The sequence below is a fragment of the Actinia tenebrosa genome, unplaced genomic scaffold (assembly GCF_029948245.1).
Source record: "Actinia tenebrosa isolate PJP-AT-01 unplaced genomic scaffold, QUT_ActTen_1.0 PGA_scaffold1__47_contigs__length_23844297, whole genome shotgun sequence".
Classification (NCBI taxonomy): Eukaryota; Metazoa; Cnidaria; class Anthozoa; order Actiniaria; family Actiniidae; genus Actinia; species Actinia tenebrosa.
This window is the reverse complement of record NW_028292578.1, coordinates 21,807,624-21,832,605: the sequence shown is the minus strand read 5'-3', so window position 1 is coordinate 21,832,605 and position 24,982 is coordinate 21,807,624. Positions and strand designations below refer to the sequence as shown.

General features: G+C 37.4%; 2 protein-coding genes and 1 long non-coding RNA gene across 4 annotated transcripts; 1 reads left to right on the top strand and 2 right to left on the bottom strand.

Moving 5' to 3' along the window:
• Nucleotides 1-86: 86 nt before the first annotated feature.
• On the bottom strand, nucleotides 87-15,336 carry LOC116288440 (E3 ubiquitin-protein ligase ZNRF3). 2 transcript variants are annotated; one of them, XM_031695227.2, is made up of 12 exons: nucleotides 15,007-15,336; nucleotides 9,890-10,332; nucleotides 5,333-5,458; nucleotides 4,545-4,619; nucleotides 4,325-4,410; nucleotides 4,186-4,240; nucleotides 3,804-3,890; nucleotides 3,408-3,434; nucleotides 2,882-3,070; nucleotides 2,682-2,784; nucleotides 1,892-2,311; nucleotides 87-1,639 (listed from the first exon to the last, which is right to left on the bottom strand). In XM_031695227.2, exons 2-12 carry the CDS (start codon nucleotides 10,097-10,099, stop codon nucleotides 1,605-1,607), a joined length of 1,413 nt encoding a protein of 470 aa, XP_031551087.2. In that variant the 5' UTR covers nucleotides 10,100-10,332; nucleotides 15,007-15,336; the 3' UTR covers nucleotides 87-1,604. The 2 variants fall into 2 exon arrangements, with proteins under 2 accessions (XP_031551087.2, XP_031551086.2); XM_031695226.2 differs by having other exon boundaries at nucleotides 87-1,642; nucleotides 15,007-15,334.
• LOC148910099 (uncharacterized) lies at nucleotides 2,677-23,203 on the top strand. Its single transcript, XR_016120185.1, has 3 exons — nucleotides 2,677-2,794; nucleotides 22,224-22,377; nucleotides 23,074-23,203. It is a non-coding gene; the product is annotated as an uncharacterized LOC148910099 (long non-coding RNA).
• Nucleotides 21,305-24,966, bottom strand: LOC116288441 (uncharacterized). The gene is made up of 6 exons (XM_089032541.1): nucleotides 24,553-24,966; nucleotides 24,038-24,165; nucleotides 23,439-23,488; nucleotides 22,989-23,174; nucleotides 22,718-22,837; nucleotides 21,305-22,393 (listed from the first exon to the last, which is right to left on the bottom strand). Exons 1-6 carry the CDS (start codon nucleotides 24,890-24,892, stop codon nucleotides 22,216-22,218), a joined length of 1,002 nt encoding a protein of 333 aa, XP_088888667.1. The 5' UTR covers nucleotides 24,893-24,966; the 3' UTR covers nucleotides 21,305-22,215.
• Between the last annotated feature and the right edge of the window lie 16 nt (nucleotides 24,967-24,982).

The following is a 24,982-nucleotide window of genomic DNA, read 5'->3' as shown; positions in this document are numbered from 1 at the left end:
AATGTATTTGAACGACTGCATGCACTCATTTCATGTGCAATTAGAGATTCAAAAAATATATGTATTGAGACAATCTTCAAAGAGCGTTATCAGTGTTATAAAATGGGTTTATTATTCGCATTATTTTTCATAAATAAAATCAGAACAAGATAACAATTTAATACATGATAGCTATCCAAAATAGAATTTCCTTCTTTTTGATTTCTATGTACAAGTATATATCAAATTAAGCGCAACCTTCGCAGTGTGGTTGGCACTACTTTTATTATTATATCATTATTATTATTATTTGTAATGTATATTGGGATCATGGAAAGAAATAATCAGTTCACCAACAAGCGGCATATTCTGCCTTGTTATTCCTATTATACCTAAAGGCAGCTTGCGTCTGAGCAGATTTCTCAAGACGACTTTACTGAGGTCATTGGATTTTTGCTTTTAACAATTAAATTCTCGGATAAGGAGCAATCTACAATTTTCCAATTATAAAACATATTGCAAAAGAATTACGAGTAGCATTTTCTCACAAAGAGTATTTACTTTCCAGGACTTTTTCTTGCCGTTTTAAATTAGATAGGTTTAAGACTCGTCCATGCCAAGTGGTCCAAAAGTCATCTTTATCTTGGCAGAAGCTCAAAATACTTTCCCTCCCCCACCCACCCCGCCTTTTCATCCGTGAACCTAACTGATGCAACGTCGTGTTTCTATCCATTTGAGTCCGCCACGCGCTAAAATTTATGATTGATTGTGATGAATTCAAATAGCTACCTTAAAAAATACTTTTTGTCGTAAATATTTGACTCTATTAACTTAATATATTTAAATTAGTTCATACTTCTTATTTTTAAAATAGGTCTTGACAACCGACGTATTTAAGTTCGCAGACAACGAACATTTTTTTCAGAACAAAAACTTCGGCTTCTTTTTCCTATGCGTGTTATTTTTGCTGGGCTATACATCAGGACGTCCACTTCTTTCTCAATAATTTAAGTCACCACTGGAAGCTTCGTGTCGCCACGGCGAGATCAGTTGTCGTACCTTCATGACGCCGGACTTTTCGAGCATAAACAGACTGCCTTGTAAAGCCTGATTTCCATATCGATTTTTCAGTTAAATTTATGTCTTTTTTTTTTCTCTATTTTTTCCTTTTTCTTCTTTGCTTTTTCTTTCTTTTTCTCGTTTCCTTTCTTTTCAATTTTGCAGTGTTTCCTCGTCTCTACTTTGTTCCCAACGCCATTTTCCTGCTTTTAGCTCTGCATTCAAAAGCCTGCTTTTTAATGGGCCTCTGTTGCGGGTCCCTGTCATTGCGGCCAAAGCTTATAAATTAACAGTGCGACGTTCACCGTCACGTTTCTTGTTTTGGATCATAAACAACATACACGACGGCAGATAAAATACGTTAAAGCACACATGAAACACAGGCTGAAGGGATAACATAAGACAAACCAAAGAAAGGCTACGATTTCCTGGTTATTCTGGAGATTATACAGTGTTCTGTTGTCCTTTTCCCACGTAGTTTCTTTTACTTGGCGCCGCCATTGTCAGTAATAGTAGGCCTGATGAGCGACTAATCCAATCACTCGTATGGACTGACATGACGAATGTCATACGATGTCTTCGTGTGATACATCAAGTAGATCTGCTAAAGAAAATAAAGACGGAGAAGATGTAGATTTGAGTGACTTTCCACAGTAGCGGCGCCATTTTGGATGAAAATATTCATCAGCGCATCAAATATGGCCGCCATAATTATTGGTCATTCTTTTTGGGAATGAAAATCGCCAAGAAAATCACTGTAAATAAAATATTTTGTGAAAGAAAATAAATGAATAAAATGTGGTCACTAAAATTTAAAAAATCCTAGAGTACAACGAAATTCAGTATGTCCTACCTGTTAGTGGAGCCACAACAACCATTTGGTGCGTATAATCCTTGGGATTATCGAACGGCGGCAGATAACAAGTACAATTTTCCGACTTGGAGATCACCGAAAGTCCACTAGAATACAGTTCATGTTTGATACAATTTCTGTTCAGCATGTCGATAAGAGAAATACTACTACTGTGTGAAATATTTTGTGAAATGTTCATCGAGCTCAAGGGTATGCCTAAAGGCCCCCCTTCATCTGACTTTTCATTGTTCTCTGGAGTAACGTTGATAACAGAGTCCCGTGTTTGCGTAAGTTGCATATCTTGGTGTAAGATATTAATAGGTGCAGCTTGTGTACTTCCTTCGGATGACAAACACCGACCACACCCCATCATAAGCCAACGACGAGCTCTGCGTGGCTTTTTCTTTGTATTTTCTCTTTCTGTGAAAAAAATACATAAGCTATTAAAACTCGAACTTTTAAGTTAGTATTATCTAATTAACGATAAATACTATTTGCCTACTTCAAAATATGAATTTTATGTCTTTTTGCTCCATTTTTTGCGTTTTGGCGCGAAAAGAAGGGAAAACGCAGGCGCGTCTATGTCACGTGGTTTATGAAGCCTTGAGGACCTCCAGAAAGGTACTTCGTGTAGTACAACACATAGCGTTTAATGTCAAATTACATTTAGCTGAATCATTGGAATAATGGGACATGAAGGTCTAACCTTAGAGGGATTGCACGAGGCAGAGGCGTTTTACTTTTCGTTCCTCGACGATTTTATGTTGTTCTTTTTGCTGGTTTTACTTACCTACAATATTCAGCATGCACAGCGGACATGTAAAATTCGACAATAACCAAGGATCTACACAGTCTTTGTGAAATTCGTGGCGACAGGGAACTATTCTGACATCCTACAAAGAGGTAAGCAAAATGTAAAAAACATGGCGGGAACCTCATTTTGCCAAAATAGCAGCAGTGAGATATGATTTAGTAATTTATTAGACATACCTGGCCATTTTTAAACTTTTCTAAGCAAATCACACATTTAGAGGTATGTTCAGATTTGTTTAGTGAAATGTTTGAGTCACCAAGGGCCTCTTCGTCCAGTCTTGATCGGTCTAGACTACACGTATCGCTTTGGAATTTTCGAGTTTCCATTCTTGATAAGGCATGCAATGCCATCCTTGTTAGTGAGGTCTGCAACGATAGGAAGCATAAGAATAAGCATCTAGATAAAACATAAATTCCAAACAAAAAACAAAAAAAACAGCATAACGTGAAGATTTCAAAAATAAATAAATAAAAACAGCATAACTGATTCTTCCTCAACTGTGTAAATTTTATGCCTCTAGCTTTGGCATAATGTTTTCCCATTTCAGACCATGTGTCATTCTCTTGAGAATATGTTTCTTTGTCATATCCATATTCATGTGTCTTCTCGTGTGCTACCGTCAAACAAACGAATGAAACTCTTGGGAATGAGGTGTGGTCTCAAAAGGGAAAACATTTGCCCAAGCTAAAGAGCTATATTTACCTCTTTCTGTTTTTGTCTCCATTTTATCTGAAAAACACAATACATGCTTATTAAAAAATCAATTATATCTAAGATCATACTATTATTGATTATCATGTGACAATTAAATTGACACTAACAACAATAATAGTTATAATGATAAACCATTGTTAAGAATAATGATAATGATTAACAAGTCTCCTGTTTTTTTTTGTCATAACATGAGGAAACAACATTTCCCATTTTAATCAACTTTTCATTCTCTTTACTACTATTTCTTCTTTATTATGTTTAAGGAGATACATCAGCATTGATCTAGTCACAAGCTATGACACTTATCCCCAAGAAAATGTTGGGTCAAAATCCAAATTAATTAACTAAAAAGTCCTTATATTCATATCAATGTCACATTCTTACCTTGAGCAACAAGATAAAGCAAATGACTGAGACCAGAATAAAAAATGTCATAAATATGACCATATCAAGATATTCATTGGCTGATCTCTGTTGATAGTAAAAAGTACAAACAAAATACATTAAAAAAATATCTTCCCATTTCAAAAACCATTCTAAAAGCAAAATATAATGACAGTTAAAAAAAAATTAACGAAATTTCTTCAAAATAAAAGCAATCATGGGAAGATCAGAGACCCCCAAAAATAATTGTTCCACCCTTCACTAATTTCAATTTTTCTTCCCACTTTTTAAAGAATGTGATATCTCACTACCATGAAGGCATAAAAAAAGAAGTTAACAAAATAAATTATAAGAAAGTGCAAAAAAAATTTTTTTAACATACTTGGGGTGTATAACCAGCTACACCATACCGTATTCTTGCCCTTGATAATTTTTGACTAAAAAAGAAGAAAAATATATCAATTATTTAATATTACACTCAAATCAAAATAATCTGGCATTAATAATTGCTTTTGACATACTTTTTTATTATGGTTATAAGCTTCTTCGCATCGGATCCATCAATGACCACAATTGGCCTCTTAGCTTTGACTTTGTTTGCATTTAGCTTTAAGAGAACAAATATTTTTGGACTTAATACCATGCAGCATGTTAAAATATCAACAGTTTTGATGTCCCACAAATGAACACTCCTCCCACTATGACCTTTGACTTATAATGTGTAATCAAAGACATATCTACCTCTGCAACTGCATCAGGATTATCGCTTGTGTCAAATATGATAGCTGTGGCACCCCTCTCCATTGCTCTCTTAGCCTGAAAAGGACATATCAAAAATGAAACTAATGTCATTATAATTGTGGCTTTGATATCTATAGAATGTCGGCATAATAAATGAGGTTTTTTGATGCAGTAATTATAACTTAAGCAGTCTGCGGACGACTATAATTATTCTGATTTGTTGAATATTTAAAACAGATGAAATGAGAATGATAAGAAATTATAAGAATGACAGAAAGATAAGATAATTTTTGACATAGAGAAAGTTCATTTCCAGATCAACAGAGCATTTCAAACTGCTTCATTGGTGGCTACACTACAATAGTCTAAATATTATGGTTGAATGCAATCAAATAATACAAACATTATTAGAATTAACAACCCTTTAATTAAAAAGTTTGGCAACTATATCTATTCTCAACCACATGTGACCAACAAAATTAACTCTTTGAGTTGAAATTAACAGCTGAGAATTACAATTTTTTTGTTATTTGTTAGTACTCAAAACTCAATATCTTCTTTTAAAGATGCCTTGTGCTTGAGAACAGTTGAAATTATCTTTGGTCTTTTGCAAAAGTATGGATGAATGAATGTATATAGCTTTGACCCACAATGCCATGAGTGTTTACTCACATCTATTACCCAGTAACTGTAATGTTCACCACATTTCACAGAGACAATAATTCATTTATGCATTATTTAAACATCAATCCCATAGTTTCTTATTCATATATCCTCTAACAACTTACCTTTTGAAATAATGAAAAACAAGGCACATTTTCCACACTAGGTGGTGGGAGCTTGACCACGCCTACCCAGCCATACTCATACAGATCACTATCATCAGATGTATTGCATAAGCCAAGAGGATGAATCTGCAATTGCAAAGGAATAACAGACATTACAATCTGACAAAGGTGTAAACAGTTCATAAAGCCAAAATATAATGCTTGAAGTAGATTATTGGAAAAATAATTGTAAATTACGGTCGTCAAACCACAGATCAGACAGGTATTGTTTTACTGTTAACCCCAGATTTATTAAATGATAACAAACTATCTAATAATAAATAGTTCTAAAGGATGAGCAAGACAAAAAATGTTTTAGGATTAATACTCATACTGAAAACATACACTGACAACTTAGATTATTATTAAGCTGTATTCTTAATACCAAACTGCACCAAAAATAACTGGAGGCTACATTATAAAATATAGTCAATGCTTGACTAGCTTATTGTTTTCAGGTATCTCTTGTATCTATTCAGTGTAAATATGGACATCTGAAGAAGCTAGTCTGCCATTTTAATGATTCAAATAGAATTGGTCTAAACATTTGTAAATGTGATTGCAAAGGCAGCATACTTTCTCAGTTGTTTTAAGACCCTAAGTGATAGGCTGAGGATTGAACCCATGACCTCCTGTGCATCAGATTGTTACCCCACCAACTGGGCCAGCTAGAACCTCCTTGCATTGGGAAAACAGTCTGCTCATTCACATAGGCACGTACAAACTAACCCAATAATATAATGGTAAAAATAAATAATATCAATCCATCAAACCTTATTCACCATTGGTTAAATGATTGTTTCTGCTGTCAGTATTACTTAATTTAATTAAACGTAGAACTTGGAAAGGAGCTGGTAAAGTATTGAAATGCTATTGGCCATTCTTTAAATTGCAGGTGGCCTAGACTATACTTGAGGGTATTTTGGCTCATATTAAATGATTTAGATTCCTTTGTTGATTTATTCTTCCTTTTTCTCGAATCTGATGTCTCAAATCCAACCAAAATTACAGCCATTATTCAGAATTCTTGATCCCAATTCGAAAGTACCTTCTCTTCAAATATTCACTCAAGCAACTTGCTTCACCATACTCAAAGACACTTTTACATTGAACAAATATACATATTATATTCTTTTATTCATAATAAATTTCCAGCATGACTCATATTGTTTTTACTTATTTTCTAAGTTTAGGAAGTTCGTGATTATAAGCTTTATAATTTGAGACCCAAAGTTTAGTTTAAGAAAAAACAGTTGTCTCAAACACATGGAGATAAATGAGGATCCACGTCTAGCTATATATAAACTTTTTTTTCGACTTAGAAACTCATCATCGTTTTGAAATGGATTTACTGATCTCCGAGGAATGATTTTAAGTTAGGCGTCACATCTTAACGACATCAATTGATTTTACAGATGTTGATGGCCATTTCAAATCATCGCAATCCTATAAAAGAATACACAACTACTGGAAGTAGGAATTACTGTTATACAAAAGAGATCCAAAAGAGACCAAATATAGCTCGGATTAGTCAATTTCGGCTTCTCAAATACGCTTATGATTCTATTTTCCTGATTGATGTCAGAACTCTTTACAAAGAGAATCATTCGGTAAAAGAATACTGATCGTTAAGAAGCAGATGGTCTTCAAATTTTGAGTAATTTGGCCCTCTTCAAAAGGACCGCGAGCAATAAAAACTCATTGTTTGGGATCGGGTGGGTTTTCACTTTAGGATTATTGACACCAGCGAAACGATCAGACGAGATCTGCGGCTGTGAGAGATAATCCTAATAAAATTCCGCTCCTTCCATGAAACGAGCGTCTCAGAGTCAAATCAAAGCGTACTTCACATGAAGGTCACTCAAGCAGAGAATTAATAAACGTATATCTGAAAGCGAAGGTACTTGCGGTTTCGGGCCGTCAAAGAGTTATTACTTTAGTGGAATTTGTGTGACATAAATAGTTAATAAAAGATGTGCAGACAAGCAGAAATTTTATCGGGGGGTTCGTACGTGTTAATTCATGTCTTTGAATGTGCCTCTTGAAGTGAAGAGCATGTTTACTATGATTATCTGTAATTTGAAGTAATTATCTAATTTTATCGCACGGCCACTTAACTCGAGAGATCAGCCGAAGTTCAAGTGAAATGATGCTAATCCGCAAAGATTCATTAACTCGAGGACATATATCACAGAGATTAATGTTCAAAAAAGGGGGGAGCACTATATAAGTTTGCTGTATTAAGTTAAAGATATATGTAAATATAAATAGAATGCATATATCGCAGAAAACACGCTTCCTTGAGCTTAAGTCTTATCTATCCCGTCATCTATGCTTCATTGAAAAGTTATTAAAAAACCACTATTACATCTTGCGCCATTTTTAAGCCAATAACTGCAATTCTTAATTTCCAAAAAGATATGAGCTGTTTAATCAAGCGAATGGATATACGAGTAGAAAACCCTTATCTTGATGTGCCCAAAACACCGCCAAATAATCAAAAGTGACAATAAACAATTTTTCAAACCAGCGCAAGCCATTCCACCCTCGGTTTTAATATCATCCGAGAGATAGATTTTTGAAAACAAAGGCTACACTTTTGAGTTAACTCCACGGGTTTCGCGTAGTAATACCGCCAAAACAAAAGCAATCTAAATGGTAAATGATTGTATTGTTCTCAATTTAATTCAAAACTAGCTTGCTCCTTTTAATTATCTCTGAAGTGCGGTCAAAACGCTTTTGTGTAAATTGTAATTGCGCTCATTGTGGGCCTCGGTCCTTTGAGAGCCGATATTGGACGCATATAATAACTTGGCGTCGAAAATTGAATTTGTTTTTTGGGTCCATTTAAAGCAACCCAAGATTGTTTCAGCCAGTTAGTTTTCTTTTTCGTTATTAGTGTTTATCTTAGACCTTATTTCAATAGATCGACTTAAACCGACCTTACCAAATAATAATCTCCGCTCTTATCCTTGAAATAACTCATGATTGAGCGAGTGTTGAAAAGCCTCAATCACCACTGAAAGAAAAACCCGAAGAGGTAATGGCTAACGTTTTTGAAGAAAGTATTAAATCTATGATATACGAAAGTGGAATAATTATTTGCTATATTAAACCTTTCTTGACAAACGACTGGATCTCACATGTAATCCCGCTTGGTTCGCAAGCGTTACCAGGTATAAATAAACGAACTTTGGATAGCCTTTCCCCGGTGGTTTCTGTCGTTAAAAGGCCACCATATAAACCCTAAAATAACACTATCAATGCACTGGTAGTGATAAACCAACACTTGATGCCACGTGTGGAATACAGCAGTGACGTGCGGATGGCTCATAAGTTATTTCAATTTGGCGGCCTTGTAAAATAATTACCAAACCTAATGAGAAAACAAGCTGTCCATCAAAGCTACGGAAAAGCTCTAGTACGAGCCTTATTCCGCAAAGAAACCGCGTATTATGATCCTATGAATATAGCTCATGCCAGTTCCTGTCGGTACTCACTACGTGCTTGTTATTATTTGGTCCGTAAAGCAAAAGTTTTGCTTCCGGAATGCAAATACACTTTGGTCAGCTCAATCCTGGCACACATAAGTGACCTATCGACCTCTCCTTTGCAAATCTTGTCGTTTATAAGAGAAATACTCAAAGAATGATGAACAGCGCGATGAGGGAAATCATAAAAGCTGTAACAGAGTTTAGTACCGGTGGTCGAGAAACGCATATCTAGCTAGGAAACCCCGCAATATATTAAAATTGAAATATAACATCACTAATTGATTGCAAGAGAGTAGTCCTGTCACGTATGTGAATCACTCGGGACGTGAAATGAACACGGTTCGAGTCGTAGTTTCGTCGATTTGGGACCGAAATAAAAACAATCTTATGCGTGCACTCAAATGGTAAAGTGAATTTTCATTAAGTTAAGAGATTCTCCAATCGTTGCGATAAGAATGCATAAACTGTTTGAACGACATTCGGAACTCGCTGGAGAAGTTACTTCGAGAGGCCTAGAGTAAATATTTTAACACTCGTCAAAACCCAAGCGCATCAAGACTATATATTCCATGTTCCGAAAGATTTTCTACCCGGTTGGGAACGATTGTTTTGATGTTTTGGTGAGCGTAGCGTAATCTTTCGTGACAGTGCTTGAGGCTAGTATAATTACAATTATGTAGAGGCCAATGTTCGAGCGATGAATGAAAACGATCGTTGCTCTCATTAAAACGAACCGACAACAGGCACGGACCATGCACTTGAGAGTATTTAAGCATGCCGTAGTTTGGCAGCCACTTTGTAAATATACCCATCGAATAACGACTTCAATTTATATCGCCGGTGCTGAGAGATACTTGGTAGATAAGAAGACATTTGGAGTATCCTTCAACCATAAGTAACGTAGTTTCGGGGTCTACGCACACAACGCAACAGCGACCCGTGGTTTATTTACGTTTTGGCTTTCAATAGGAAAAATCTTTCGAAGCAGAAATGTTTAACATCATTTAAATTGAAAAAAACTTACCTGAAGAATGTCTCCCTCGGCACTGGTTGCTGCGCCAGCCTTTGAGAAACTTGCCTTGAGTTCATAGGTATAAGTCGTGTAATCATGGCCAGTATTTTCGTAGATCACAACCTCGACCGAAGCGGTTTGTGTGTCTTGCACATTGCCAGCGCGCACGTGAAACAGTATAGTTACACTACATAACAACAGATAGCAGACGCTGTATTCCATCGTGGTCAAGATGATGATTTAGGGGCTACGGTTATAGCATTTCTTGAAGGATGATGATCTAACCGTGGATTCGTAGCTCTGTTTGGTGCTACAGCTCAACGACACCAAGACACAGTTATTCCTTTGGGGGCGTCTGTTGAATTCTACTCGTGTGCTTTTTGTTTTTGTTCTTTACGCGCCGATGCGAGTTGACCGCCAACCTAAGCACCGCCTTCTTCTATCAATCATTGAATCTGTCAAAAAATAATTAAAAAATCATTAATGGTCTGGTTGCTCGGATTAACACAACTTTTTCTAATTTCGAAATTACTTACTAACTTGGGTCTCGTTCCGTTTTGTTATGATTAAAGAATCTCCAATCCTATTGGAGTTGTCTTAGGAAGAGTTACCTAATTTCATGTTTTTTTTGCTTTAATATGTATAATATCTAGGATCTTCCAAGTACCTCTCATGAAAAGGTTTCCTAAGGCGGATCTTCAAAGCTAGAATTTATCTCAAGTTATTGTGCCACTTCTATTGCCTTGCTAATTAAATAATCCGACGCAACGACGACATCGCTTTTCTCAAACTTCGCCGACGAGTTATGACTTTGCCAGTCGTTCATATCATTTAAGTAAGCGGCATATTAGAAAGGGCATAGAAGACTATGTTGTTTGACTTCATGATTGTCATTGTGTTTAATATTAAAATCCATGCATGCAAATGTGAGAACTTATTTGCTTTGCTGAAGAAAGTGAGATGGTTCAAATAAAAGAGTAGAAGATCCTTTAATCTCGAATTCTTAGCTAACCCGATAGTAACGACAAAACTACGAACGGTAGTATAAGTAAGACTTGTTTTTTTTTTTCTTCTGAGGGAGTTGGCCACATCCAATGACTTAAGCCACATTTATTCATTCCCAGGTAATTAACCAACAAGAGAACTTCTAAATATTTCATAATCCTTTTGGCTTTTTCAAACTGCCGCACCAATGAAGAATGAAGGTGAATGATTGTATCGACCGGTATGCTTCTCACTGGCCTGTGTTAATTGAAACTTTGTTTCGCCGCGATGACTCCAATAAACGCAAGGAAAATGCATTATTACGGGCCCGAATTAAGGTATATGATATGCACCCAAGTCATCACGCTTAACTTTGCCTCATATTAAGTTTCGTTTTCACTTGATTACGAGAGTGATCATAGATATTGTAGCTGTCCCTTTACTCTTTTTCAAACTCTACTCCCCGTTTGACGGTCTAGGAAAACTACTCACATTTCCCAATCTTTTACCAAACCTTTATTTTTTCTTTCTTTGTTACGTTTTGTTTTGTTTTTAATTTTACTTTCGGTTTTGTTTTGATTCTTTATTTATTTTTCTATCCTTCTATCCTTCTCTTCCATTGATCACCGATATGACGTTTATCTTACTACATTCTGCGTCCCAGGTACAGACTCTGAAATGAATACAACCTAAACGGGGGGTATGGAACCGCGTCATACCGTCATGAAATATGAATTTCAAAACTAGTGATGGATAACCACCTAAGAGTAGTAAAAGAGCCGCTCTAGATTGATTCTTTCTAGTGATTCGTACCCTGTTGCATCTAAAGGGTTCCCGCTACAATAACACATCGGCCATTGGTCTGGCGTTCGACATCGATATCACCACGAGCGCTCTCGCTTAACTAGAAATGCTGAGATCCGACGGATAATGACGGAAAACAACCTTCAGAACCTCGATTTCTTTATATATTTTCGGGAGGTTTAACCAAGATTTCTGGTGATAAACACTACAGGTCAAACAGCGTGTGGTAGGAAGATTTGATCATTCGCCGACTTTGCTAGGCGGCTCCTTGGACTACAAACATGTCCTGTTGTGTTAGATTCTCACATGTTCTCTGCGCCTTTCATTTTCGTTTCATAACTTGTGCTCATCAAATCAACTCTACGGCTTTCCGTTGGTCTCGAAAGCTGGCTGTGCTTCTTTCGTGAAAGGACGTCCGTTCTATTAGCCACAGAAAGTCGAAGCTCAAAAAAATAAAACCTCATCCGAGCTCCGTACAGATGAAAGGAAGGAAAAGATATCTGCTGTTGATCTGCTCCTACTAGTATTGTGACATGTTGAATTGAAATAAATGAATAGCTTGGACATCGATGCTATATGAAACAAATCATGTTGATAATCTCTCTTACTTAATATTTACCTGATTCTTAGCCTATATGAGTGATTACTATATTGCATTCCCTTCTATTAACCGAAATGAGAATAATCCAGCTTCCAAAAAAAAAGTCCAACTACAAAAGAAATTCATTTCATCTTTTTCTTAAAAATGAAGATTTACTAAATGCAGACTTTTTTCATTATTTCCGTTGAAACGTCAATTAATGTTTGTCTTATGTGTAAGCCGCGTATCCCGACAAGAATAAGCAACGTCCAATCCCTGCCTCTCAATTGTAATCACCATAAACTAATCACAGGCCATCCAAACAGACCAACGAGAAGGATTATAAAAATGTGATGAAGATCGGGCTTTCAAAAGGCTTCAACCAAGCCGCGATGAAGATGAGTGAAAAACAATGTCACCATGCATCGTATTCAGCACTAAGGTTTTATAATCAAGATGTGCCTTCAGATTCCAAAATAGTTATATACCACCAACCTTTCGCGATTCATTTGGATATTTTGCTCTCACTAGTTAGGTGCACCACCTCGAGTGTGCACCGATAGCTAATTTGAGACTGTGTGGATTTGCCGCTCGTTTATGCTAAAGAAAGTCTTTTAAAGTCTTCCAATCATTAATTTGCTACACAGTTAGGGTCCGTTACGCGTTTGTTTGCAGCTAGAACGACTCTACTAATTTATGCTGAAACATGCCGGAATCCATGAAAATTGTTTAGAGTGGCTGTGTTATTTACTCAAACTAAGCTAACTGAAAGAAAAATATTTAATAAAAGTGCACGAGACGATTTCTTTCACTTTTTTGTAATCTACCGGTTTTTCCACTCTTGCTACTTTTTCCATGTCAAATGCATGTTCACATCTGTGTTTATGTATGACAGCCTGGTCAGTTATCGTATAATTCCGTGACTAAACTTCTTCCACTTTCTTTTCCTCTTACTTTTTTATATCCAGTTGCATTCACTAGTTAAATGGGAACTCAGAAATCGCTCTTATTTTACTGAAAATCCTTTTTATTCGTTTGTGGAGATATAAAAAGTGTTCTGTTCGAATTCGGGGATTTTCCCCGTCACCTGCCTATCATATTCTACTACCTGTCCCGTATGTTTCTTCTAAATAAGGAACTTATGTCGAAGTTTCTTTTCTGTCGTCGTGTTAATCCCACCAGTAAACTAAACGCACTACCGGATTAAAGTCTGCGTTCCTGGCTCAAAACCTGCGGCATGTGCGCTGCTTCTAGTGTTCATCATGTCTCTCCGATTCAAGGACAGCGCAGATGTCAGATCAAGTCCATCTCTCTTTGACTGCCTTTCACTAATAAACTATCAGTACATCACTTTGAAAATAAAGAGCCACTACACATTTGTAGCCAACATGCAGCGAGTCTAATTGACCTAAAATAACCGTCACACTTGAAGCTCTCCTTCGTGGAACCCCGGCTTATCCATTAGCTGCCATAGTGAAGCAGTGTGAAATCAAAACGGACTAAAACGATATCCCAGTGCCGTTATTCTTTGTCGGATCAAAATTATATAAACTAAATCATACAGCTGTTCGGCATATGGATGAATTCTATAAATAGCGCAAAGTGGAATATCGATACATCTGATTCTGACTCGCGGAAGAAAAGAATTAACCAGTCCCGGTCCTTCTGTGAGTTTATCATAGTTCCGTTGTCGAAGCACTGTAATGATATACTCAGAAACAATTGTTAACTGGAGCTGGAGCAGGAAAAGTTTATTTAGTATAACGAGGGGGGCATGAAGGAAAAGGGAAGGACTGGTAATTTTTTTACTTGATACTGGATTGGAGAGGACCCCAAAAATTGACAGCTCCAAAAATCGGGGGCTCTGAAAATTTAATATCAGTTATAAAGTTCAACATCTTCATGCCCCCTCCCCCGTCATATTACTGATAAACCTTCTCTTATGAGTGGTTAAATATTAATATCGGTTTACCCCTGTATTTTGGTTCTCGACCTGCTGAGCAATAGATTTCTACTCATAAAGTTAGTGACGATGGAAATTCATTGATTGGAAAATGAATTCTTGACTTGGAAAATACCGTAATTTCTTGTGACGATAATTTCTTGTTTCCCTTTTCTTTCTGTCATGGAGGTCTAATCCAAAGCCAGAAATAGGGTGGTCTCCATCCCTCGTTCAGTCTCGATAAGCCGGTTTGTTTTTTTTCACTTTTTGGAAATCGGAACATCGAATCAAATCAGTATGTTTTTCACTTAATAGTCACTATAAAACAGTCTGCCCTTAACGCGTCGTTCACCAGATTAACTTATTCTGGGTTTGATGAATTAATGTTATGTACAAAATACTATACTGAAATTTGTTTAGAATAAATCCTAGAATACCGTTATAACTGATTATGTCGGGCGCACATGCTCTAGTATAATCCATTTGTCTTTGTTTACCATATGATAGCGTTCAATAAGCCCCTTTCATGGTCTCCTTGACTTTGATTCTAAAACATGAACGGTTTTACTTTTTGACTTTAAGAATTTATTTCCCTCTTAAGATGGGCGTGCCATTCGTTTTTCTTAATTAAAATTCACTAGTTCATTCGGGTTTTCCGTCAGTTCTAAAGATTTAAGAACCAAAGACGCAAACTTTACGGACATCTCCGCACTCCACTCCCGAGAAATTAATTTTTACCCTAACATGTTTACGAAAAATTCGATTCTAAAATAACTTGACTATTCAATTCATGTTGAAAAATATGGGACTTATACTTACTGTTCTAGCGGACATAAAGAAAAGGAAAATAAGCAAACATGAAGGACACATCATCCACTCGTAATTCCAAAATAGGAAGTGGAAAAGGTATCATGTTACTTGATATCCTTTCTTTCGTCCGTTTTTAATTTTGTTGTTGCAGCTTGAAATCAGTGAGAGTATTGCTGTTCACAGCCCTGATTCTATTACAAATCAATTCACGAAGTTAATATTCTCCTTTACGAAAACTACATAACTACAACGTTGTATTAAAGCATGTCGCTGTCCGCGGTGTTACAGAGAAAGAGACATTTGAATTATCAAGGGTGAATCAAATCCAATCGATTATGGCTTTGAGAGTTGTCACCGACTCTCGATTTGTTGTCCATCGTTTTGTTACGACGGATTTGTTTTGGTTTTGAACCAGCTGAGTTCAGTGGAGTTAATCATTTTTCCTAGTCAACTATTCACCTCTCTCTAAGACTCAAATTAATAAAAACGGCTGGATACAGGCGTAGTTCACAGGCAGCCGTGGTGCTTATTTATGCTATGGCACAGAAGAGACCGATCGTACATCACTTTGAAAGAGCCGATGGAGATAATGATACAGGACGGGTGTTCTCAAGATCCATGGTCACATAAGTCTTTCGGCACTTCTGAAGAGTCCGCCAAAGTTGATTCTGTTTATGGTTTCATGGCGAGCCAAGTTGAAAAGCTGGTCGAATATGACCGGTTTATGCTGGACGTTGACTTGAAAACTTTAGGTTTAGTTGATTTGAAAAACACAAACAATTAAAGACACCGACAAAAGAAAAACCCTGCGGGGTGGGCACTGCCTAATTGTCTTCACTTCTCTTTACACGAGAACAAATCATGTATACTTCGCCGGTGTCTTTGTAGACAATCTTTTTATTCTTTGCATAGATCTAAGTCAATGCAGCAGTATACAAACAAAAATAGTTTCATGGCCGGGTATATTTCTTCCTCATATAAACGGTAATCATGAAAATTCAAAAAAATATGTTTCTTGTAGAGTTGCGAGATGGATTTCCGAGCAGTCACTGGCATTCGTTGGTGATTCTGGCATATTAAACAATGTTCTAATGTTTGATGTGGTCGTTCCAACATTTTCTCTGATTTTTAATATAAATAATAAAGCGTTCCCTTGCTTTACCACAAAGAACGTTTATCAGATTTCACGCGCCGCGGCGAGAATTTCATTATAATATGACACATTATCAATGTTGTGTTGTGAATATTTGGTAAAAGGTAATCGAAAAGTGGGCGTTCTTGTGGAGGGGTCTGAAAAACAGGTTGTAAAAGAGAATAAAAGAATGCCGAAAATTATCTGATTAAATGGCCAAATGAATCGTGTACCGAACCTTTTTCATTAGTTGGAAAATTCTGATTCAGGCATTATAAAAGCCGAAGCTATACTGACCAAGTCCAAACGTCACATAGGAGTGCCCAAAATTTGTGCATGAGTATTGAATACAATCATTTATGGTCAGCTGATCTGAGAGAACTGTTGCTAATCAGATACGAGAAAATTTGCAAAACTGAGGTGTCACATTTTCTCTTGTAATTATGGATTTCCAGGCCACCAAATGAAGCAATATCGTTGCTACTAAGAGGTTGATAACAGTAACACAATAACTAATTGAGTTATATATTTTTGTTATTTTTCGCTGGTCAATTTTCACAGGCTTCCTGACACCTCAATTTTGCAGTGACGTAATTTTATTTCCGCTGGATATAAATCCATCTGTAATGGTAAAATATTAAAGAAACAACGATGAACTTTTGAGGCACAGTACACTGGATTTGAAAGCAATTTGTTGAGCTTTCAACTCAGCTCGGAGTCTTGATGATTGCAATGACTGCAAGTCACGTTATCTTGGCTTCTGTTAAGTCTTGGCGCACGTGACTGCAGATCGCAAATTATTGGATCACGACGAAGATTGTGAGAATCTCTCCAACGATATAAGAAGTTTGCTGCGCAATTTTAAAGCAGCATAATAAACTGTGGTCAAAAATACTTGGCCACCATTAAAATTAAGCTTTGTCCGGTCTTACTACAGGGAAATAAGCGGCTATCCAAGTTGGTTGATGTTTTTTCCTTTCCTCTTACTCGTGTATAGAGTTAATGCTGTACTCCTTATATGTCTGTGAGTAAATGCAGTGCTCCTAAAATGTCACGTGAGATACCGCTGTACTCCTTATATATCACTGAGTAAATGCAGTGACTAAAATGTAACGTGAGATACTGCTGTACTCCGGAATATTACGTGATGTACTACTGTACTCGCTAAGGTCACGTAAGGTACTGTTGTACTCCCTAAGGTCACGTGAGGTACTGCTGTACTTCCTAATGAATGTCACGTGATGTACTGCCTAAGGTCACGTGAGGTACTGTTGTACTCCCTAAGGTCACGTGAGGTACTGCTGTACTCTAGTGAATGTCACGTGATGTACTGCCTAAGGTCACGTGAGATACTGTTGTATTCCCTAAGGTCACGTGAGGTACTTCCTAATGAATGTCACGTGATGTACTGCCTAAGGTCACGTGAGGTACTGTTGTACTCCCTAAGGTCATGTGATGTACTGCCTAAGGTCACGTGAGGTGCTGTTGTACTCCCTAAAGTAACGTGAAGTACTGCTGTACTCCTTAATGAATGTGATGTACTGTTGTAATCGCTAAGGTCACGTGAGGTACTGCTGTAACCCCTGAACATGTCCATGGCAGCAGATCTTGTCAGAAGGCAAAAAGGTTTGGCCGTGGTTGTGACGTCGGCACTGCGATTACTCTTTACATTTTGCTTTACCAGTGGTCATCAATTGTGGTGTTCTGGTGCATTCCCCTCTTTACTTCTGGGGTCTCATGACAGAAGTGCGTGCAAGCCAGACTCTGAATGAGGCGAGAAAAGTTCGTTGGGTCTCTCTTGAATCGAAAGTTTTTCTCTCCAAAAACCTATGAATTCCAATTTCATCTCTAACTTGACTGTTCCCTGACTTGCGGATCAGGTTCGGTGAAATTGAAGTTTTGCAATTTCAGCCACTCTCACATAAAGTAGACCTTATTCATTACGCGAAGGTTGCTCATAAGCAAATCCAAATTATCCTCGGGTAAACAACCTGATGGGCAATAAAGCCAGGAGCCGTAGTTATGGCATAAGAATAGGAAAGACAAAAAACAGTAATTTCGATCACTGACGAAATAACATCTGGTTAGACGGATCGTCTCGTGTGTATTAGACATGTATAAAATACTATTGCCGAGATAAAATGTCCCCAAATTTCTTATCGAACTTGTTGTTTGTCGCTTTTTGTCCATGCTAACAGTAGCGCCGATAGAAATCCATCGTTATCAGTCCCTGTTTCGTGTACGATTGCTTCATGATACAACCATCTGCAAGAATAAAGAATATAAGGATTAGCATGGGAATGAATGGTGCGTTTTGAGGAAAAGACTACATCCCGGGCGTAGAGTGCATTTCACGGCCACCTCGCAGCCCAAATTACATACATTTACTGTATTTTATGTGGTCCCTCATCGCCCGGTATGTAGTCTTTAGCGGCGGTACCTTGAATTCCTCACATTTAAAACAATTTTGAAGCTTTTTTTTGCTTGCTACCGCTTAGAGGATACATAAAGCATTAAGAGTAGATCCTATATGAACGTTAAAAAGAGTAAAGGTACAGACCAATCCAGTAGTGGACATCCTTTTTGTGCGATACAACAGGCTGCAAAATTCTTTTTTCCGGGCTCGATTTTTCAGCTTGTCTAAACGGCCTGGATAGTTACAGACGTACCTAGTTTCCTAAAAGGTCTAAGGACAATAGTATGGGATATCGTGTGATTTGGCGATAGCGCGTAACAAGTAACAAAATATTATGATTGATTCATATACCACATATAGAAACCGTGTTTGGATAATCCTAGCTTAGTACGATACTCCTGCGAATCAAAGCCACAGCTCGACTAAAACAGAGATCGCATTGAATTTTAGTATGTTTGGTCTGTCTTTGCGGAGAAAGGATACCCTTTCAATCTGTATTGTAAGCTAGCGCCCAGAGTTTGGTGCCACAGATAACAATTGTAGTACCTAAAAAAAGGAGGTGGGTGTGTGGTATATATACTGTGTAGGCGTTCAAGTGGCTTTCTGGTCGATACTATTGATGCTCGTAAAACCATTTCCGTTACGACCAAAACAAAAAAATTACACCATTGAAACCTATTTCACTTGCTCTTTTAGAATTTGTTACTTTTTGCCTCAAAATCCAAGATTGTGGAAAATCCGAATCTGGATTCTCTTCTTGGATCGGACTTTTCCTTGGTGGAGTGTCGGAACATGCCAAAATTTTACTTTAGTATTTTGACTTGAAATTATAGTGAAAAGTCTAACTTAACTAGAAAAATCACTTTCACGCGGTTATTTTTTAAGATTAATGAAAAATTATGGCTTATATGAGAAGGATACTTTTCGGGGTACTCGGTGAGAATCTTGATTTTATTCCACTTATATTTTCTCATTTCTTTTCTTTTTTATCAAACAAGGAATCGAAAAAGACGTTCGAAAACTCCTCGCTTGTGTTCCTGCCAGATAACAAGCTAAAACAGAAAATAGAGCGGCGTACAGCCGGTTACCATAGATACCGCAAAGGGGAAAAAGAAAATCTTTATCCCAAAGGGAAAAATGGAGATTCTGTACCGTATCGCCGTATCGATCAAAGCTGATCAAGTGAAAACAGAAAACATGAGTATGATTTTTGTGTGTTCAAAAAAATGTTTATTTGTAGTGAGCGTTTGTTGTTTACTTTTTAAAAGTATGGACTGCCTGTGGTGTGACGAAGGTCGAGATACCACAGCAAGCCCAATCCCTTTTTACCTTCGTTCTGATCATATTAGAGACCAGATTATAACTTTACGCCTTTGAACCTCTACCCTTTACCAAATCAATGATAGAGCGAATTTTATAAACCCGTGAAACAAAATTTAGCTATTAACTTCTATTAACACATACTGTTCTCTTGGCTTGTTGCTTGAGGCTTTTGGTGCGACAACGATTTTTGAAATAGGTGTATATTTCGTGAAGCAAGCTTTCGATATGCCGTAGCTTCGTGCGCATCCGAGGACATGTTTTTGCCGATATCAGCTATTATTTAAACTAGGTCCTAACAACCAGTGCGTACTTTACAACTTCAACTCAGTTTTCATTTATTAATACTCTGATTTAAAGTATTTAATTTCTTGGTTTCGATAATATTTTTGAAGCACCAAAAGATGTAAATTTTGAGTAGATTGTCGACGGCGCACTGGTCAAAGACAAGCCTTGTATCGTTTCGTTCGAATTGATGGTTTTCACGGTTGCCATATTGGAGGAACTGTCAATGAATTCTTTTGTTATATCCTCCAACATGGCCGCCGTGTCTTTTGCTTTTTAATTCTCTTGGGAATGGTTGAAAACAATCAATTGAGACGTTCGCATTTCTTTTCAAGCTACGGTATAAGAACTAAAAACATTTACCATTAAATGTCAAAGAGCAAAATGAAAGTTTATAAAGTACGTTATATGTATGTACGTTGCCCTGTTTTCCCCCAAAAAACTACGAGGTATCGTTAAACGTTTAATTACTTTGTTAATTGGTTCTAAAACAAAGGAATATGGTTGGTTTTGTCTTGCGCGTATTTTGGTTGGTATAAATTCTGTTCAATATTTTTACCTTATTATATTGGTGTACACTTGCACTGAAGTAATATTTAAATGACTATTTTACCGTTTCTGTAAGCGTCTTTATTTTCACTGTATCGCCATGCTAGTTTTTATTTATGCTAAACGTGCGTTGGCTTTTCGTCTTACGACCCAGGTGTTAATCCTCACGTGCGTTACCTTTATTTACAGTTTGATTTGTGCTTTCCGTTACTCGTGTACTGGGATTAGTAGTGTTGTTTAGCGGCAATATCCTTTTTCCCGGACATAGAATATAGGAGTATTATTGTATAGTTGCAGTCAAAAAAATGAGCATTTTGATATTGGGTATATATAGTGCCCCCCCTAGTTTTGAAAGGACTAGTGGGACGGTACGTACTGACGCTCGAGAGTAGACCAACTCTAGTTGTGAATCGCATGCGCTGAAATGGGCTTCCTCTGGTCTTCCACGAAATGACGTTCGGTCAGATTGATCTTCAGTACCACGAAAAACCCAATGCTAGCAACGTTGGTGGTGAATAGCTGTAATGGTCACCCTGTCGTGTTTAATTCTGAACTTTAGCTTTGTCTAAATTTGTAGCGCATCAAAACGTTTCACAAAATACTAGTTTTAAAAAAGATCAAGAATTTATTTTCAATTATAGGTAGTTCTACCGAAATCACTAAACTGTTCGCACCTCCAATCAATTGATCGCGGTTTAAATTTTGGTTAACTCATGTGACCATTTGGAGCGCTTCAGTGGTCACGTGGAGGTCATGTGACATTCAAAATAGAAAACTAATGTCACGTGATCATTTTGACATCTCCGATCGAACTTGCGATCGATTGTTATTTTGGCGGTGCTAACAGTCGAGTGATTTCGGTAGTAACTGTCACGGTAACGGTTACTCTACCCAGGCCTAGTCCAAACTAACTACCGCACTATCACAGTCTAACTGACGGCTTCGCTACTTTAGCTCTATTGTGATAGCCAACTAACTTTTTTTCTAACTTTGCCCTGGCTTCTGCCTCGCGCTTTCTAAACAGCCTGTTATAGACCTACCCTGGATTTCAGAGGGACTTTGAGTTGAGTCGCGAAGCGACAAGGGTCAAGCGAAAAAGACAAATAGAAATGGGAAGGACAAGGAACCTCTGGCACCCAGGGTAGTTATGGACTGCCAAAGACGATTAGACCTCTTAGCTTTGGCCTATGCCTCGTGTTGGGCTATTTTGAAGTCTTTTCGTTATTTTCTTTACTACCCTCTATTTTATTTGTACTGTCTTAAACTATTATAACTCTTGCCGTAATGGGAAACTGGTTGAGTTATGTGTTCCCTATGCCTATTTAAATGTACCCCAAATGCGATTTCAGGTCAAACTTCTAAATTTTATACCCATTGTCTCGGCATATACCATATAGGTTGCAGGTCAAATTTCTAAATGTCCCTTAACAGACGTTTGACTATATTGTTTTACTGTAACTCATTTTAAAATACCCCGCTGAAATAAAAACAGTGATAACGGTCACCTCTGTTTCGGTCATGCAGGGCTATCATTACAAAAACTAGACGAATCGTTAAAACATCTGCTTGGGCTGACACAGGGACTTCTGGCATTTCTAAACTTGTAAACAAGAGCCACATTGAACATTGGATACTCGTCTGGAGTTCTTTTGGTTTCTCTTTGCTGCTTGCTGTATTGGTAAGGCGTGGTCATGCTATTACGTGAAGCTGTGTGGGATGCAAGAAAATACATGCATTAGTAGACCTTATTCGTCTTGGTGCAATATTTATTTCTGACCACGTGTCATTCCCTAGAGAATCGAATTATTTATTGAGTTGTGTTCCTTATTCATGTGTCTTCTCATGTGCAAACTCTTGGGAATGACACGTGGTTTGAAATGAAAAAACATTGCACCATTTTAATGTTGGTATTCTAAGCCCTAGAAACTAGACTTGGAGGAGTGCAAAAGTTTCCTCAGGCCCCTTCCCCCTGCCTCTGCTGTGTCTCAGTGTTCCCTGACCGTGTAAATGATAATTACCCTTGAGGATAGATGCACTTTAGCTTTTTTCTTGCATTTATTATCTCATCATTCAAGTTGTTTTGAAGGCTGGCTCTGGGTAAGTTCTTTGGAAGACTTTTCTTCATGCTCTTCAGCTTACTATGATGACAAACTAGAATCAGTTTTTTCATTCCTTAAATGGAAAATACTCTCGGGAGTAACATGACCATGGAACACACAGAAAAGTGTGTGTGTGGGAGGGGAGGGAGGGGGGTCAAACTCATAAATGATAAGGATCTATGATGAATACCTTGCTTGTATTTCTGCATCTATTAATCTTGTGTCATTGTCAATTGGTGGACTTGAAGACTGTTTTCTTGTCTGACCTCTTCCAGAAACATTTTTCATGGATGCAAAGAGCTTGTCATTGATGCTCTTCAGATCTGGAGATTCCACTTGTGCAGAGCTTGCAGTTTGGATCTTTTCACTGACAGAACTAAGAAACAATAAAGAATTTGTTAAGCTGGGATATTAATCTATGATGGGTGTATGTGCATCATGGTCTCGATCTTTGAACAGTAGTTTTGCATACTTCAACCTAGGAACATGCAGGCCAGCACCGTAGAATCCCAGTTATTGCTAGTACCTCCAAATTCAAAATTTCCAGAAATCTTGTCCAGTAATTATTGGAATCTTATGTGGTCTCCCCAGGAATTACTGAAATATTACCTCGACATAAATTTCATTGATGGTGCTTTACCTGTAGCCTTTTCTTTTACCAGGTTGTATATTTTCAATGTCTTCTGTATCCTTTCAGTTATAAAGGAAATAAATTATTTCTATTTTGTAGCCTTATACACTATTTACCATCAGGCATCTACCATTGCTTGGTTATTTTGTATTTCCTCGAATGTTCACTCCAACTCTTCCTGTAATATTATTTTTGTACATGTAATTCCTTTTAGGCTGCATTCATAATGTATGGCAGAGGGAAGGGGGGGGGGGGGGGCTGGTGAAAATTAGGGGGGATTGGGAAAATTTTTACCAGTAAAATGGGGGGGTTTGAAAATTTTTTAAAGAGAATTGGGGGGGGATGCAAAATTTTTAGAAGGTACGAGAGATTACCCAGGGGGATAGTTATTTTTGGGGGGACTTCAAGGGGGGGTCTTAAGAATTTTTTTGTCATTTAAAGATTTCACCTGCCCCCTCCCTGCCATACATTATGAACACAGCCTTATTAGCCCAATGCCAAACAAGTTGAATAAGCACAAAGATTTTGTAGAAGATTCTGTTGGTATCAAGGTGGAATTAGGAAAAATAGTTATTAAATATGCAAAAAAACAAAATCCTAATACCAACCTTTTCTTTTGACTGCTTCAGTGGTGTAACAGGAGGTGGTGGTAGTGGTGGTGGAGGAGGAGGTGGAATGGGTACTTGTTTTTGCTTTCTTTTCTCAGCAAGCCTTTTGGAAAATCTCTTTCCATTACCTGCAATATTGTAACCAGACACCAATCACCACTGAGATTATGTTAGCATATATATATAAATATATATATACTGGTAATAGGGAATCATTCATTTAATGTCACTTCTGGTCTAAGTAATAGAGCATGGATAGTCACAGATAAATAGAAACTTTATACTCGAGCATGTAAGCATTCCAACTCCAGGAATTGACTAGAGAGCCTGCCCTGTTGTGTCTCTTGTCTTGTCAACCAACATGGCGGCATGTCTTCTGTCCTATTCTCTTCACAAATTCCCTTTTTTTAAACATATTTCGTGCGACTTCATAGCCGCCATTTTGGTCGATTTTGACAAAAGATTTGGTCTTAAGTCTAGCTTTTGTCATTACTGTACGTTTGTCGTTACTGTACCTTGCCCATAGTCATATGCAGAAACCAAATCCTGCTTCAAGTCATCCAACTGTTTCTTACATTCTCCTTCAGGAATATAATCATTCAAATACTCCTCTCCTTGAATAGTAGACATAACAGTCACCTTTAACCATGACAAAACGCCGAGTTCGTCTCTCTTTCTTTTCCTAACCGCGTCGTAATATTCCCGAGGGTTGTCGTCTAGATACTCGAGCAGTTTCTCCAGTTCATTTTGTGTTTCTTCTGCTCCTTGTCGCTCATAATCTGCTACGCTAATTCTCTTACAGTATGTAACTGGGCTAGGTAATGCTGAGTTGAACTCGCCTAAAACCCCAGCCATCGGGATTCTTAAAAATCTTGAAAAGCAAACGAGAAAATCTGTTATAAAAACAAATCAAATTTGGCGCTCAATCCTCGCTCGATCGATTTT

What these genes read in the sequence shown, in the direction of transcription:
- LOC116288440 (XM_031695226.2), bottom strand. Translation starts at nt 10,099, where the DNA reads ATGGAATACAGCGTCTGCTATCTGTTGTTATGTAGTGTAACTATACTG. An exon ending in ATCCTGATGCAGTTGCAGAG is followed by an intron (nt 4,411 to 4,544) that starts GTAGATATGTCT and finishes GTTCTCTTAAAG; the next exon opens with CTAAATGCAAACAAAGTCAA. An exon ending in TAGCTGGTTATACACCCCAA is followed by an intron (nt 3,891 to 4,185) that starts GTATGTTAAAAA and finishes TACTATCAACAG; the next exon opens with AGATCAGCCAATGAATATCT.
- LOC116288441 (XM_089032541.1), bottom strand. Translation starts at nt 24,892, where the DNA reads ATGGCTGGGGTTTTAGGCGAGTTCAACTCAGCATTACCTAGCCCAGTT. An exon ending in TGAAGCAGTCAAAAGAAAAG is followed by an intron (nt 23,489 to 24,037) that starts GTTGGTATTAGG and finishes TATAACTGAAAG; the next exon opens with GATACAGAAGACATTGAAAA. An exon ending in GATGCAGAAATACAAGCAAG is followed by an intron (nt 22,838 to 22,988) that starts GTATTCATCATA and finishes TTGTCATCATAG; the next exon opens with TAAGCTGAAGAGCATGAAGA.